Source organism: Chrysemys picta, chromosome 4 (genome assembly GCF_011386835.1).
Source record: "Chrysemys picta bellii isolate R12L10 chromosome 4, ASM1138683v2, whole genome shotgun sequence".
Lineage (NCBI taxonomy): Eukaryota > Metazoa > Chordata > Testudines > Emydidae > Chrysemys > Chrysemys picta.
This window is the reverse complement of record NC_088794.1, coordinates 9037552-9055295: the sequence shown is the minus strand read 5'-3', so window position 1 is coordinate 9055295 and position 17744 is coordinate 9037552. Positions and strand designations below refer to the sequence as shown.

The window sequence follows — 17744 nt, the reverse complement described above, 5'->3', positions numbered from 1 at the left end:
TTATAGTAAAGTTGAAGTTCCGCATGGTCTCCTTGGGAGCCATTATCCCTTCCCTCGATCCTGGAGACTGGTTCGCCGCCCTCGACATGAAAGACGCATACTTTCATATCGCAATTTACCCGCCCCACAGACGCTTCCTGCGATTCGTGGTAAGCAAGGTGCACTATCAATTTGCGGTCCTTCCCTTCGGCCTATCCTCGGCCCCAAGGGTGTTTACGAAATGTATGGCTGTCGTGGCAGCGTACCTTCGTCGGCAAGGGATACAGGTGTTCCCGTACTTAGACGACTGGCTGGTACGCAGCCGCACCAAAGAGCAAGTTCGGGCTCACGTCCACATGATAGTGCACACATTCAACAAGTTGGGCATCCTACTCAACAAGGACAAATCCACTCTAGAACCTACCCAGAGAATAGAATTCATCGGCGCAGTCCTAGACTCCAGATGTGCACAAGCCATCCTGCCAGACAACCGCTTTTGTACCATCACGAGCCTCATTCAAGGGCTCAGGGCCTTCCCAACTACCACGGTGAGGTCGTGCCTCACCCTGCTGGGTCACATGGCTTCCTGCACGTACGTAACCAGGCATGCCAGACTTCGGCTTCGCCCACTCCAGACCTGGGTGTCATCGGTATACCGCCCACATCGGGACAGCCTGAACATGGTGGTCACGGTCCCGAACTCGGTCCTGACCTCCCTCACCTGGTGGCTAGATCACAATGTGGTTTGCGAGGGAATGCCATTTCACGCCCCACAACCCTCTCTGCACCTGGTGACAGACGCTTCATCTCTGGGTTGGGGCGCCCTTCTCAACAAACACCATACCCAGGGCCTGTGGACCGCACCCCAACTAGCCCTGCACATCAATGTTCGGGAACTGATGGCGGTGCGCCTGGCGTGCCAGGCATTTCTCAATCTCCTACGTGGCCGCTGTGTGTTAGTTCTCATCGACAACACCACGGCCATGTTTTACATCAACAAGCAAGGAGGAGCACGTTCGTCAATTCTATGCCAAGAGGCCATTCGCCTGTGGGACTTCTGCATCGCCCACTCGATCCATCTCACGGCATCGTTTCTTCCTGGAGTCCAGAACACACTAGCGGACCGACTCAGCAGGTCCTTTCAGACGCACGAGTGGTCTATCCGTCCGGACATCATACATTCCGTTTTCCAGAAGTGGGGGTTTCCCCAGATAGACCTGTTTGCATCTCGGGACAACAGAAAGTGCCACGTGTTCTGCTCCCTGCAAGGTCGAGCTCCGGGCTCCCTCTCGGATGCGTTTCTCCTTCCCTGGAAAGACCACCTGTTTTATGCCTTCCCTCCGTTTCCTCTGGTCCACAAGGTACTGCTCAAATTGCGCAGAGACCAGGCACAGGTAATTCTGGTCGCTCCAGCGTGGCCGAGACAACATTGGTACACCACACTGTTGGAACTCTCGGTTCAGACACCGATCCCGCTTCCATTATATCCAGATCTCATCTCCCAGGACCACGGCCGGATGCGTCACCCCGACCTGCAATCTCTTCACCTCACGGCGTGGCTGCTCCATGGTTCACCCAGGCAGAGCAACAATGCTCACTCTCGGTCCAACAGATTCTGTTGAGCAGTAGGAAGCCCTCAACATGAGCCACGTACTTGGCCAAGTGGAAGCGGTTCTCCTGTTGGTGCGAACAACGAGCCACGTCCCCGTTACAGGCACCTATTCCTCTTATATTGGAATATCTCCTCTCCCTAAAACAGCAGGGGTTGGCGATATCTTCAATTAGAGTCCACCTGGCCGCTATATCGGCCTTTCACCCAGGGGAACTCGCGTCTTCGGTATTCTCTAACCCGATGGTCGTTAGATTCCTCAAGGGCTTAGACCGGATGTACCCACAACAACGTCAGCCCGTTCCGACGTGGGACCTCAACCTGGTTCTCTCCAAGCTCACAGGTCCTCCATTCGAGCCACTGGCCACCTGTTCGCTTCTGTACCTATCCTGGAAGACAGCCTTCCTCGTAGCCATCACTTCAGCAAGGCGCGTTTCTGAACTCAGGGCGCTTACATCCGAGCCCCCTTACACAGTTTTCCATAAGGATAAAGTGCAGCTTCGTCCACATCCTGCCTTTCTCCCTAAGGTGGTTTCTCCATTTCATATCAGCCAGGATATATTTCTCCCGGTCTTTCATCCTAAACCACATGCTACTCGCCAGGATCAACGTCTGCATTCTCTGGACGTACGCAGGGCCCTGGCTTTCTATATTGACCGCACAAGGCACTTTAGAAAGACGACGCAACTCTTCGTTGCAGTGGCCGACCGAATGAAAGGCTCACCGGTCTCCTCGCAACGCCTATCCTCCTGGATTACGTCTTGCATCCGGACTTGCTATGACCTGGCAGGTGTCTCAACACCGCACCTCACCGCTCACTCCACGAGGGCCCAAGCTTCCTCGACTGCTTTCCTGGCGCAAGTTCCGATCCAGGACATTTGTAGAGCGGCAGTTTGGTCATCAGTCCACACGTTTACAGCTCACTATGCACTAGTGCAGCAGTCCAGGGACGATGCTGCATTCGGATCAGCGGTTTTGCACACAGCAATGTCTCACTCCGACCCCACCACCTAAGTTGGGCTTGGGAGTCACCTAATTGGAATCGATATGAGCAAGCACTCGAAGAAGAAAAGACGGTTACTCACCGTTGTAACTGTTGTTCTTCGAGATGTGTTGCTCATATCCATTCCAAACCCGCCCCCCGTCCCCACTGTCGGAGTAGCCGGCAAGAAGGAACTGAGGGGGCGCCGGGTCGGCTGGGGTATATATTCAGCGCCATGAAGGCGCCACTCTAGGGGGCTCCACAGCCGACCCGCCGGTGTTGCTAGGGTAGAAAATTCTCCGACGATCGTGCACGCGGCGCGCGCACACCTAATTGGAATGGATATGAGCAACACATCTCGAAGAACAACAGTTACAACGGTGAGTAACCGTCTTTTTTCCTTGGAAAAATATTAACTTTTCATCTAAAAACTGAGCAACCAAACAGCCAAAATCCAAAACCTTTCAATTTGGAAATGCCACCAAAATGTCTCTTGGGAGCTGTAGTTTGGTTACATCCACGCCCCCATTCTCTTCTGTGGGCTGGGCTCCCAGCTGGACTACATTTCCCATGATGCTCTGTGGCCACGGGAGTCCTATGATATATCTTGGTGCCTCAGGAAGTGGAGACACCATAGTGCATCATGACAGATGTCATCTGGTTGGATTGCCTGGCCCATAGAGGAGAATGGAGCTATGGAGCACTTGTCACAGGGCACTTCTTCAGCTACCCAGTGTGCCTCATTGCATAGCTCGTTTCCATGGTCACTAAAACATAAATATGCCCAGGCTGTTTCCTTTTCACTATGTGTACCCTTATTCTTCAGTTCTGCAGCAAACAGAACATGACACAGGATACTGCAAGAGGAGACTTCTACACAGCTTCTCCCCTCTGCACAGCTCACCCTCTGAACTCTTCCCCCACTTCCTGTTCCTCCCCATTATATTCTCCCCATTACTGCTAATTGTCATCAATCCAGCAGTTACCACCCAGGTTTTGTAATCGCCCAACAGAAAGTGTTTAATTCCTCCCAGCCGAGCCTGAAGCCTTTTCTGTGCTGCAGTAATGTCAGTGATCGGGGTGCTACAGCCAGCTCTGTCACAGGCACACAAACAATAACTTCCATGAAGCACCATGGTGGCATTTCAGAATCCAGTGTTTTTTCATTTTAGATTTTTATTTTCCACTGAAAAGTCAATATCTTCCATGGGGAGAAAATAAATTCTAACCAGTTATACTTTTAAATACTAGTGGACTGCTTCAGTTTCTAGCCCAGGTAGGAGTGGATTTTGCTACAACATGGACATAATTGCACTGAATTCAATGGTATAATGACAGATCTACACCAGAGTAACTGAAAAAGTGAGGGTATGGCTACACTTAAATCGCTACAACTGCACCACTGTAGTGCTTTAGTGTAGACACTATCTGCGCCGATGGGCTTCTACCATCAGTGTAGGTAATCCATCTCACTGAGAGGAAGTAGCTAGGTTGATGCAAGAATTTGTCCATCAACCGAACGCTGCCTACACGGGGGGTTAGGTCGGTATAGCTACATCTCTTAGGGGTGTGGATTTTTCACCTGCTTGAGGGATGTAGCTATACCAATGTAAATCCCTAGTGTCGACCAGACCTGAGAGCCAAATGGAAAACTCAGCTGCTACATCTCTCTTTTTGCCTTGAACCCTTTATCTAAGGGTTTCTTGATTCCAGTTGGAAGGTCAGATTGCTTAGGCCAAAGGACCTGTTTCAAAGAAGACCAACAGGAAATGCTTTTGGGAGAGTTGCCTTGAAAATGTTGTTTCTCCCCTCCCATATTGAAAATTTCAACTTTTTGTCCAGAAACCAAACACCTGAAAACTGAAAAAAAAAAAAAAACAAAAATTGGCCCAAAACTGCTGTAATTCAAAATGTTTTTGGCTGAAAATTTTCAGGTTTTGGGTTTTCTGACAAAAAAAAATCAAATGTGAGGAAAGCGGACTTTCTGCCCTACTTTTCATTTAGTTGAAAACACAATTTTGCATTAAGAAAATGTTTACCAGCCCTATTGTGAGATAAAGTGATTTATTTTTCTTTTACGACTAGTTGCTCATCATTTTATGGAAGTCTTGAAAAGGAGAATTTGTAACCTTTTACAAGAACGAGAGATGGTGAGCCATAAGCCAAGAGAGTGGATTTTCCGTAGAGCTCTGTCTAGCGAGTTCATACTTGAAGGCGCTTCATTCAGGTAACGTATGTTCTTGTATAGTTGCATCATGTTGGCCATTTGAATTTCAAATATTTCCACTTTTTGGAATACCAAAGAAGTGATATATTTATATCACGTCACTTAAAGCATTACTGTAAGCAGCTCAGGTACAACAGTGAGGGTGGTATAAGAATTTGTATAGAAGACTAACATAGGTTTTAAAAATCACAATCAGGGTATTGGCAACAAAATCTTAGGTAATCTGGGAAGTGAAAGGGTCTTATCTGTAACAGAACAAAATTGATCAGCTGTATGAAATGTGCCAAGCCTTGCAGATAAATAAACTTGAAAGTTTGGAAATTCATATTTATGGTATTCAGCCACTGCAGACAGCTGATTCCCAACCTGCTTGAGAGACATCACCCAGCCAATGCTAAATTTGCTCCCTGTTTTGTCCTGTGTGGATGACTATGCTTTATTATGATTGGATGTTTACATAGTTGTATCTTAGGGCTCAGCCCTGCAAAGCAACCCTCATGTTACAGACACACAGAATGAGCTGGTTGGGGAGGGGGGGGGGGAGTTGAAAGAATTATTTTATAAGACATGTTTTTTCCTTGTTTTTAAGGCATGTTGTCTGGATTCATTTGGAAGACATTGTGGCAAACATGTTTGCTCAAATTCTAGCAGTAATTGATGCAAACAACAACTTGGATCATATCGCTCAAGAAACTCCTGTCTCTGACCTCTGGCTCCAGATGTTCAAAGATGAATCATTTCTGAAGATTAAGTATACCAGCAAGTAAGAGACCACTAGGAAAGCTCAGACTCTCAGGATTAGATCTGAGTGGGAAACACTTTTCCCATCCTGCAAGAGTTTTTGCGATTTCAACATTTTTCCCCATCCTGAATTGGAATAAAAAGTTGAAATCTTGGAAATCTTTACAAACTGAAATTTCATCTCCGCTCCATCGTAAAATTTAAATTTTTACAAAAAAATTACCTTTTTTAGTATAAATTAACTAAAGTGTCTAAATCAAGTCATTTCAAACTACTGTATAAACCAAAACTTTTTTCCAAAAATTGTTCAGATAAGGTTTGTTGAAACTGATCCTTTTCCTTCAAACTATTTTGCTTTCAATAAATCAGCATTTTCTGATAAACTGATCAATCAGAAAATTCCTCTCCAGATCTGCAAATGTACAGTGCTATAGCAATGAGAGAGTCTGAGAGCATGGTGGAGAGTGTGTTTATTAGACAAGTATATACACAATGAAGTGGGAAGGCAACAAATGTGTATAAGAATTAAGCCATGGAACTCACTGGATTGGAAGCCAAAAATTTAGTAGCATTATTTAAACACAAGTAATCCCAGACAAATATAGGCACAGAATTACAGGCAAAGTCATTTCTGCCAGCTTTTATATGCGTTATTATTGTTATTATTATTAGTAGTAGGAGGAGTATTTATAGATCCATAGATTAAAAAACCAGAAGGGAGTGTTAGAATCATAGAACCACAGGGTTAGAAGGGACCGTAAGGATCATCTAGTCCTAACCCCCTGATCTTTCAGGTCCTTCCCTCTGTGCACGGTTTATTAATTCAAACAAAACCTCACAAACTAACACAAAACATAGTTATTCCCCTGCTGTAAGGGCCCAGAGGCCTTTCACTCTGCATCGGTCTGCTGCAGAGCAAGTCACAGGAGCCAGCCTCTCCTCTGTAGCTGTTCCCTGACTGAGCACTCTTAGCCCTTTAGAGAGAACTCTTGACCCCTTCCCAGCCAGGTCAGTTGAAAGAATAGGCTGGCTGGCCCCAGGCCTCTGGCCCTAAAGGGGCAGACCCCTGTTACAAAGGGGACAATCAATGAAATTAAAAGGCAGCAAATTCAAAACCAATCAAAGGAAATTTTTCCCCCACACATGTAATTATCCTCTGGAACTTACTGCCACAGGAAGTCATTGAGGCTGAGAACTTAACAAGATTCAATAAGGGACTGGACATTTCTATGGACCACAAGAATATTCAGAGCTAATATAATGAATGACGACACAAGTTTGGAAAGGATATTAAACCTTGTGTTTCAATGCTTAAACCAATTTCTGTTAGACACCTAATGTGGAAGGCAGATAACCTCCCATCTACTCATGTAGGTTTTTTACACCTTCCTCTGCAGCATCTGGTGCTGGTGGAGAGAGTAGATTGGGTTAGACTGACCTTGGGTCTGATCCCATTTGGCAGTTCTCTGTTTTTTATTGAATTCCTTTCTAGGTATGTTTGTCTGTTAAATGAAGCACTATTTTATATATATATGTGAGTGCATTTGTTTTTAAACACTCAAGGACCCCTGATGCAAAGATTTCTGTGTTATCAATGAGCGAAGACCCCAGCAGGTCTGTGCCTTGCTGCTTTCCATTCAGCTGGGTTCTGAAAGCTCGCCTGGATGAGATATGGGAGACAGTCCATCGGGTGAAAGGTAACTTCAACTTTCTGCATCTATTAAAATTAACTGCAGTGAAAGGAAGTATAGGACCCAATTCTCCTCTCACTTTTGCCAGGGTTAATCCAGATCAGATTTATAGAACTACATGGGGAGGAGATTTCTTCATAATTGAGAGCTCTGTGATCTAGCGCAGAGAAGCAGAACAAGATCCACTGGGTGGAACTGAAGGGAGACACATTCACACAGGAAATTAGTACTTTTTTAACAGGGAGGGAAATTAACCATTGGCCCAGCTCACCTAGGTATGGGGTGGAATCTCTATCACTTGGAGTCTTGGTTGTGCTTAACTAAAGTTGGTTGAAAACTTAATCAAAACAGTTTGCTGTCAGAATGTCATTTTGAGAACTGAATTTTTTCATGAAATTGTGTTAATTTAGATTAAATGTAGTTAGAAAACAAATTGGGAAAAACTGTTTAAAAAATGTCAAAGCATCTTGTTTCAGTGTTTTCAGGATAAACATTTCATTTTTTTTTTTGTTCTAAATGACGTTTTGGGGTTTTATACATAAAAAATTTAAACTTATTAAATCAAAATAAACCACTTAAAATTTATTAAAATTAATCATTTTGACCAAAAAAAATCATAACTTAGTTTTGTCCATTTTCAGAATTTGACTTTGTTATGATTTGTGACACAAATTGCAAAGTGTCAATTTCACAGGACAAATCAATTTTCCAATCAGCTCTACTTCTAATGTAGCCAAATGCAAGTATTAAAGAATGTAAGTCACTCTGACCAGATGGCAGACTGTATCCTGGAAATCAGTGACTTGGGAAAGGAATTTGCAGATAGATATGGGGATCTAGCAGGGTCGGCTCTAACTTTTTTGCCGCCCCAGGCAAAAAAGAAGAGTGCCGCCCCGCCGTAACACCCCCCGAACGCCGCGCCCCGCCCCCCCTCCCCCGCTGCCTGGCCAAAACAAAAAAAAAACAACCAAAAACACCGAGCGCCCCCCGCCACCCCAACATTGGCCGCCCCTCCTAAGGTGCCGCCCCAAGCACATGCTTGGTCGGCAGTGCCTGGAGCTGGCCCTGGGATCTAGGTACTCTCAGACTGGGTCTCAGACTTGCAAATCAATAGGGTCTGTGCTTAATCTATTGCTTCTTAGAGGAGTCTTGCTGGTGGGGGAAAGAGTTCCTCATGAAGATTGCCCTGTTGGACTGTCTGAACCTTCTTGTCCTCTGCAAACTCCAGTCCTTCATTGCTTGGAGTCACAATTGCTCCACTCCCCACTCAGCTAGAATGACCTAGAACCTCCCCCCCCCAACTAGAATGAGCTAGAACATTGCATCATTCTAATAAGTAGTCATTTATAATGGAGAAAAAACGGGATTCCCATTGTCCCACCATGCTTATATTCTTGCCTCCCCACTCGCATATTAATAATTCACTATAAATATTGTTTATTTGCTATAATTGAATAAGCACATCTCCTTTGGTCATTCTGTGACATCCTAGGTTATCCAAAGGACCCTACTATGGACTCTGCTGAGATGTTTCAAAGGTCTGTCTTGAAAATACCAGTGCCAGATGGCAATAGTCCAGAAATGGTTCAGCGTTATGCCAGTGATTTTGTGAGGATGGCTTTTCCAGGGCAAGATGTTCAGGTTTATGAGGTACACAGCTTTCTGCAGAAAAGTACTTTTAAACATCAGTCTGAATGGTTGGGGTGGGATTACCAATGGTATACCAGGCAAATTAGACTTAATGCAGAAAAAAATAAAAACTTGGGGCCAGATCCCCAACTGGTGTAAATTGGCCCTCACTCCATTGGGGGCAGATCCCCAACTGATGCAGAAAGTGTCTGATATCCTCAAATTAAAAAAAAAAATTAGATATTTAAAATTTAAAAGATCTTGCCTGAGATTTTGGGGTTTTGGATTTTTAACAGTCAAAATTTTCTGCCAAAAATAAAACCACTTCCTGTCCAGCTGTACTGTTTGTTTTGATAAATGCACTTTATGAAACACTGTATTTTCCTCAAATTCCTGCTAAGTGCTCTCAACTTTAATTATATTTTAACAACATTTTTGACTGGGATTAGAATTTCATACATCTTTCATTAAACACAGCAGTAACAGAGAACTTAATTCTATGGTGTCGAGTATCAGAGGGGTAGCCGTGTTAGTCTGGATCTGTAAAAAGCGACAGAGTCCTGTGGCACCTTATAGACATGCTCCAATACGTCTGTTAGTCTATAAGGTGCCACAGGACTCTGTCGCCTAATTCTGTGGGTCAATCGCTGTTCTTGTAGTTGATGAGTAGAAATAATACCTTTTATTTTATCACCAGATTTTGTCTAATGGTCTCATAACTGGTGCGAAGCAGCTCTGCGCCTCTTTGGCAAATGACAATGTGAGGTTTTCCCTGATTTGGCTGCACATTGAATATTTCTACCTACAAGAGAATTATCAGCTGTTCATCAATTTAGTGAAGAACGAGGAGACTTTAGTCAATGAGCTGCTGAAAGTTTATAAAGAAGACACAACTAAAAGGGTGAGCGAGGTTATCTGAATAGGTTTTCATGCTTGCTCTTTTCAACCTTAGGGTTACCATATTTCAACAAGCAAAAAAGAGGACGGGAGGAGCCCCGCCCTAGCCCCGCCCCTGCCCCTCCCACTTCCCGCCCCCCCAGAACCTCCAACCCTCCCCCCGTTCCTTGTCCCCTGACTGCCCCCTCCTGGGACCCCTGCCCCTAACTGCCCCCCGGGACTCCACTCCCTATCTAAGCCTCCTTGCCTCTTGTCCCCTGACTGCCCCAACCCTTATCCACACCCCCACCCCCAGACAGACCCCTGGGACTCCCACGCCCCATCCAACCACTCCCCACCCCCTGACAGCCCCCCCCAGAACTCCCAACCCATCTAAACCCCTCTGCTCCCTGTCCCCTGACTGCTCCGATCCCTCTCCACACTCCTGCCCCCTGACAGCCCCCCCAGAACTCCCAACCCATCTAAACCCCTCTGCTCCCTGTCCCCTGACTGCTCCGATCCCTCTCCCCACTCCTGCCCCCTGACAGCTCCCCCCCAGAACTCCCAGCCCCCTACCCCCCGCTCCTTGTCCCCTGACTGCCCCCTCCTGGGACCCCTGCTCCTAACTGCCCTCCAGAACCCCACCCCCTACCTAAGACTCCCTGTTCCTTGTCCCCTAACTGCCCCTTCCTAAGACCCCCCCCCCAACTGCCCCCCAGGACCCTACCCCCTGCCTGTACCCTGACTGCCCAAAACTTTCTCCACTCCCCTCCAAAAGCCCCCCCCCGTTTCTTGACTGCCCCCTCCAGAACCTCCCTGTCCCTTCTCCTGCCCCCCCTTACCCTGCTGCTCAGAACAGGGTGTTGGGCTCTGTGCCAGCCGGACACATGGCTGAGCTCCCCTGCACAACACAAAACCCGGTCCCTGGCCCTGCACAGGGCTGCCGGAGCGGGCTGCAGGAGGAGGAGCTGCCGGCCGGCTCAGAATGCAGGGAGGGGGGGGGTGGGAGGAGGAAGCTGCTCCGGAGTCCAGCCCGGGACTTTCCTGCAGCCCTCCCAGCCGCTCGCTCTGCCGGGGGAGGGGGAAATCCCGGACATTGTGAGTGCTTTACAAATTCCCCCCGGACGCTATTTTTAGCACACAAAAGGAGGACATGTCCGGGTAAATCCGGACGAATGGTAACCCTATTCAACCTGTAATTATAAATGGGGAATCATCATCATCAAGTGGGTATGTTTCTACTGGATCTGACAAGGACTGGTTCTTGGCTGTACACTATAACATTTTTATTGATGATCTGGAAGAAAACAAAATCACTGATAGTTTGCAGTTGACACAAAGATTGGGGGAGTGGTAAATAATGAAGAGAACAGTCACTGATGTAAATCGATCTGGATCACTTGGTAAGCTAGGTGCAAGAAAACATGCATTTTAATACAGCTAAATGTATATGTATAGGAAAAAAGAATGTCGGCCACACTTACGGGATGGGGGACTTTATCCTGGGAATCAGTGACTCTGAAAGATTTTGGGGTCATGGTGATTAATCAGCTGATCATGAGCTCCCAGTGTGATGCTGTTGCCAGTGCAATCCCAGGATGCGTAAACAGGGGAATCTTGAGTAGGAGTGGGGAGGTTGCATTACCTTTATATTTGGCACTGGTGTGATTGCTGCTGGAGTACTGTGTCCACAATTCCAGAAAGAATTGTTGAGGGTTCAGAGAAGAGCCAGAGCATGATTAAAGGGTTAGAAAACCTGCCTTAGTGATAGACTCAAGGAGCTCAATCTATTTAGCTTAACAAAGAGAAAGCTAAGGGGTGAGTTGAGTACAGACTATAAGTACCAACAGGGGGAGCAAATATTTGATGATTGGATCTTCAGTCTAGAAAACAAAAGTATAAAAAGACCCAGTGGCTGGAAGTTGAAGCTTGACAAGTTCAGATTGGAAATAAGGTAGAATTTTTTTAACAGTGAGGGTGTAAGCAGGTTCAGGACTCACCCCAGCAGCACCTCCTGCTGGTCGTCCGTGGGAATTAGCTCTCCAGCCATCGGTGTGCCCTCTGCAGGCCGGTGATCCGCCTTACCACTGGCCCCGTGTCCCTCCCAGGAGTAACCCCCATCTCAGGGTCTCCCCTCCCAGGGGAACCCCCACCCCCTATCCCCATCTCGCCTCAGTCTTGGCTACTGCCAGTCACCACTTAGCCCCCATTCACTAGGGCAGACTGCAGTGTATCAGACACTCATCACAGGCAAATGGGTTCAGACCTGCTGCCTCTGCCTATCCATGGGCTGCCCTTTGCAACCCCCAGTACCTATTTGCCTTATGCTAGGCCACAGCCTGGGGCTTTCCAGGCTGGACTCCCCAGCTCCTCTGCCTTTCCCCAGCCCTGCTCCACTCAGGAACCCTGTCTCTAGCTCCCTGCAGCCAGGCCTGTCTCCCTCTACAGCTAGAGAGAGACTCCTCTTGGGCCTCTGGCTCACAGCCTTTTTATACAGGCCAGCTGGGGGTCTGATTGGGGTGTGGCCCAGCTGCAGCTGCTTCCCCAAACAGCGGTCCCCAGTCACAACCCTCTCCAGGGCTGCTTTTAACCCCTTCTATTTTAGGAGCGGGGTAGCCACCCCGCTACAGAGGGGAATTATCCATTGGAAGAATTTACTATGGGTCATAGTGGACTCTCCATCACTGGCAATTTTCAATCCAGATTGGATGTTTTTCTAAAAGATCTGCTCTAGTTCAAAGAAGAGCTAATTCAGGGAGGTCCTATTTCCTGTTTTAGGCAGGAGGTCAGACTAAGTGATCACAGTGGTCCCTTCTGGCCTTAGAATCTCTGAATCTAGGAATCCTCCATGTATTTCCCTGCTTCCAATCACAGAATCTGTAGAACCATAGGGTTGGAAGGGACCACAAGGGTGTAACGATGCTGCCCTTGGTGGGATACAACTGAGAGTACCAATTCAGGACAAATTGCTTCGAGCAGGGCAGTTACAGCCCAAGGCTGGGGTTTCTCCAGCTTTAAGGCACACCAAACCAGCCAAACATCTGGCTAGCCATAAGTCATACAAGCAATTCCCTTAGACACTCCAGTTTCCCAGTATCACCACCAGTGCGAATTGTTATGGGGACGAATGGTTATGAAAACCAATACCCCCATAAAAGAAAAAGGTTCTCCTGATCCCAAAGGAACAAGCCCCAGACCCAGGTCAATATACAAATCAGATCTTACCCACAAATTACGCTGTTGCCAATCCTTTAGAATCTAAAGGTTTATTCATAAAAGGAAAAAAATATAGATGAGAGCTAGAATTGGTTAAATGGAATCAATTACATACAGTAATGGCAAAGTTCTTTGTTCAGGCTTGTAGCCGTGATAGAATAAACTGCAGGTTTAAATCAAGTCTCTGGAGTACATCCACAGCTGGGATGAGTCATTCAGTCCTTTGCTCAGAGCTTCAGTTTGTAGCAAATTCCCTCCAGAGGTAAGAAGCAGGATTGAAGACAAAATGGAGGAGTTTTCAGGGCCTTTTATATCCTCTGCCCATGGAAGGACACCACTTCTTACTGTGGAAAATCACAGCAAGATAGAGTTGGAGTCACATGGGCAAGTCACATGTCCATGCATGACTCAGTTTGCAGGCCGACACCATTGTTTACATGTTAGTTTGAACATTCCCAGGAAAGCTCAGATGTGGATTGGCGTCTCCCAGAGTCCATTGTCAGTTAAGTGTTTCTTCATAGGACTATTCTCAGTAAGTGCCCACTCTCAAGAAGCTGACCAAATGCTTCACTGAGGCTACTCAGAATCAAATACATTTGAGATACAAGTACATAGCCAATATTTATAACTTCAACTACAAAAGTGATACACACATGCAGATAGCATAATCTTAACCAGCAAATCATAACCTCTTTATAGACACCTCACACAACAACCGTTGTACAATATTTGCTGCAAATATATAACAGTGGTGGCAACAATGATCTATACAGTTCCAGTTCATATTAATAACGTCACAAAAGGTCATCTAGTCTAGCCCCCTGCCAAGATTCAGGATTTGTTGTGTCTAAACTATCCAAGACAGCTGGCTATCCAGCCTCCTTTTGAAAATTTCCAGTGAAGGAGCTTCCATGACTTCTCTGGGCAGTTTGTTCTATTGTCCTACTGTTCTTACAGTTAGGATGTTTTTCCTGAGATTTAATCTAAATCTGCTATACTATAGTTTGAACCCATTGCCACTTGTCTTGTCCTCCATGGCAAGAGAGAACAACTTTTCTCCATCTTTTTTTATGGCAGCTTGTAACCGTGCCTCCGTGGGTCACAACTGAGAATACCAAATTCAGGACAAACCACTGAGAAATAGGGCAGATACACCCCAAGACTGGTGGTTAATCTCCAATAGGATATACCAAACCAGCAACAAAAAGTAAACTTCTGTTTCACCACACAGGCTAACAAGAAGTCAGAACAGCAGTTTCCTTAGGTATTCCAGTCCTTGTATCGCCACCAAAAACACAGGATTTAAAGATGAGTGGTTCTTTAAAACCAGTCTCATCAAACAAAAGGTTCTTCTGATCCCAAAGGACCAGCCACACACCCATGTCAATATATAACTTAGATTTTACCCAAAAATCATGCTGATGCCAATCCTTTAGTATCTAAAATATAAAGGTTTATTGAAAGAAGGAAAGAAAGAAAGGTAGGTGAGAGTTAAAATTGGTTAAAGGAATCAAATATATACAATAAATGCAAAGTTCTTGGTTTAGGATTGTAGCAGTGATGGAATAAACTGCTGGATTAAGTCAAGTCTCTGGTTGCTTCCAAATCATTGAAAGGTCCGTGGTCCCTTCGTTAGAATGATCCCATTAGTATAAATCCATAGTCCAGAGGCTGGAGCAAGAAAGACGCAAAATGGAGGTGTTTCCAGAGCCTTTTATAGCTTCTGCCATGTGGAGGGAAACCTATTGTTTCAAACAAAGCTCTCAGCACAGCTAGTGGAAAATCACAGGTGACAAGATAGTGTTTGAAGTCACATGTCCAAGTCACATGTCCATGCATAATTCCACTTGGACACAGTAGAGGCCATTACCTATACCTCAAACAGCACGTTCACAGGAAAGTCCATTCAGGGTATATGGGTGTCTTCCATTGTGAGTTAAATGTTCTTTTGACGGGCCACTCAATTTGAATAGCCCTTCTAAGATGTGCAGGCTAAATACCTTGTGGGCATTACCCCAGCAGCAAACATTTGAAATCAAGGTATAGAGCCAATACTCATAGCTTCAAATATAAAAATGATACATGCATACAAATAGCATAATTATATTCAGCCAATCATAACCTTTTCATACTCACCTTACTTGACAACCTTTGTAAAAGATTTGTTACAAATGTATAACAGTGGTTGCAACAATGGTCATATTTCATTCAGATAACGTTACACAGCCTTTCAAGTATTAAAAGACCATTATCATATCATCATCTCCCCCCTTAATCTCCTCTTTTCCAAACTAAACATACCCGGTTCCTTCAGCCTTTGCTCGTATGGGTTTGCATTCCATCCCTTTGATCATCTTTGTTGCCTGCCTTTGGATCCTTACCAGTTTCTCTACATCCTTTTTATACATTGGTGACTAAAATTGGACACACTACTCTAGCTGAGGCCTAACCAGTGTTGATTAGAGCGTTATTATCACTTCCCATAACTTGCATGCTACGCCTCTGTTAATACAACCCAAAATTGCATTTGCTTTTTTTTTGCAATAGATTCACATTGTTGACTGATGTTGAGGTTGTGATCCACCACAAATCCTAGATCCTTTTCAGCAGTTCCAGGGCTGCCCAGAGGATTCAGGGGGCCTGGGGCAAAGCAATTTTGGGGGCCCCTTCCATAAAAAAAAGTTGCAATAGTATAGAATACTATATTCTCATGGGGGCCCCTGAGGCCCCGGGACAAATTGCCCCACTTGCGCGCCTCCCCCCCCCCCCCCCCGAGTGGCCCTGGGAAATAAACATTTAAAAACCTTCCGCATCTCGGCACAAACCCAGTTTTGAGAAAACTTCTTTTCAAGTCACCTTTACAAGGTATCCCTGGTTCTCAGCATCAGCTAGTGCTAAAAAGCACTAAAGCTCATTAAAAGGGTTGGACAGATATTTTCCATCAAAACTTTTTTTGGATCGAAAACTAGGGGTTTTTAAAAAGCAGAAAAAATCACGGACAATGGCTGCTTTCCTTCAAAATTTGTTGTGGTTTTTTTAATTGAAAAGCTGAAATTAGTCTGCCAAAACCTGAACATGGTTTGGGGTTTCAGAAGTGTGTGGCCAAATATTTGCTGCTTGCTGTGTTTGACTGTTTAAAGAAACAATAAAAAAATTCTGCTTAAAAAAAATCCAAAACTTTTGAACCACCTCAGCTTGTGACCAAACACCTGAGCCCATCCAATCAGAGATTTTTACAGGTTTCTGATACTCTGCTGGCTTCCTTGACTCATATCTGTCTCCATAACTTTGGGTTCATTTAGGTTAGAACATAAGAACATAAGAACGGCCGTACTGGGTCAGACCAAAGGTCCATCTAGCCCAGTATCATGTCTACTGACAGTGGCCAATGCCAAGTGCCCCAGAGGGAGTGAACCTAACAGGTAATGATCAAGTGATCTCTCTCCTGCCATCCATCTCCACCCTCTGACAAACAGAGGCTAGGGACACCATTCCTTACCCATCCTGGCTAATGGCCATTAATGGACTTAATCACCATGAATTTATCTGTTTCCTAGAGACTGGTTCCATGCGGTCCCTCACAAACTGGAGACGGTTACTGTGGGTTTGTCTTTAGTATAGCTTATGTACATACTCCACAAACTGAGCATTTGAGCTTGTTCCAGAATCTGGGATGAGCCTATGTTGTGAAAACTGAAATGCTCAAAATAGCACATGCATGTGAATAGACACAGGGTGCTAAAATTAAATTAACCCAGGGGGTCTCAAACTGGAGGTCGGGACCGGTCACAGACAGACATCATCTTCCTTTCCAAATGCAAGCAGATGGACATCATACCAAAAGGACTAAAGGTAAAAAATCCATTACAATCTACATATCACACAGACTATGCTGAGAGACTGTGTCACACACTCTCAAAGAAACTGCGAAACCACCTGATCAGCATCCTATACAGCAAACAGGGAAAGATTAAGAATGAGCTCTCAGAACTGGATACTCTCATAAGAAACCAACCTTCCACACAAAATTCCTCATGGATAGACTTTACAAAAACTAGACAAGCCATTTACAAGACAAACTTTGCCTCTCTACAAAGGAAAAAGGACACTAAACTATCTAAACTGCTACATGCCACAAGCAGCCACAACAGTAGTTCCCTTAACCCACCCAGCAATATTGTTAATCTTTCCAGCTATACTCTTAGCCCAGCAGAAGAGTCTGTCCTATCTCGGGGCCTCTCCTTTTGTCCCTCCAGACCCATGAATATGATACAGTTCTGCAGTGACTTAGAATCCTACTTTCGACGTCTCCGACTCAAAGAATATTTCCAACATACCTCTGAACAGCATACTAACCCACAGAATCCTCCCTACCAGCACTACAAAAAAAAGGATTCTGCATGGACTCCTCCGGACGGTCGAAACAATAGACTCGATTTCTACATAGATTGCTTCCGTCGACGTGCAAAGGCTGAAATTGTGGAAAAGCAACATCACTTGCCACATAACCTCAGCCATGCTGAACACAACGCCATCTACAGCCTCAGAAACAACCCTGACATCATAATCAAAAAGGCTGACAAAGGAGGTGCTGTCGTCATCATGAATAAATTGGAATATGACCAGGAGGCTGCTAGACAGCTCTCTAACACCACATTCTACAGGCCATTATCCTCTGATCCCACTGAGGATTACCTAAAGAAACTACACCATCTGCTAAAAAAACTCCCTGACAAAGCACAGGAACAAATCCGTACAGACACATGCCTAGAACCCCGACCAGGGGTATTCTAT

The 17744-nt window shown here is 45.5% G+C and overlaps 1 protein-coding gene across 1 annotated transcript in view; it reads left to right on the top strand.

The window, feature by feature from the left end:
* Positions 1-17744, top strand: part of LOC101945176 (E3 ubiquitin-protein ligase RNF213-like) — a 174008-nt gene that overhangs the window by 97665 nt on the left and 58599 nt on the right. Inside the window, exons 35-39 of the mRNA XM_065594454.1 lie at positions 4656-4797; positions 5387-5560; positions 7102-7235; positions 8722-8879; positions 9556-9759. Of these exons, the coding sequence (XP_065450526.1) occupies positions 4656-4797; positions 5387-5560; positions 7102-7235; positions 8722-8879; positions 9556-9759 (812 nt within the window). The remainder of the gene's footprint in view (positions 1-4655; positions 4798-5386; positions 5561-7101; positions 7236-8721; positions 8880-9555; positions 9760-17744) is intronic.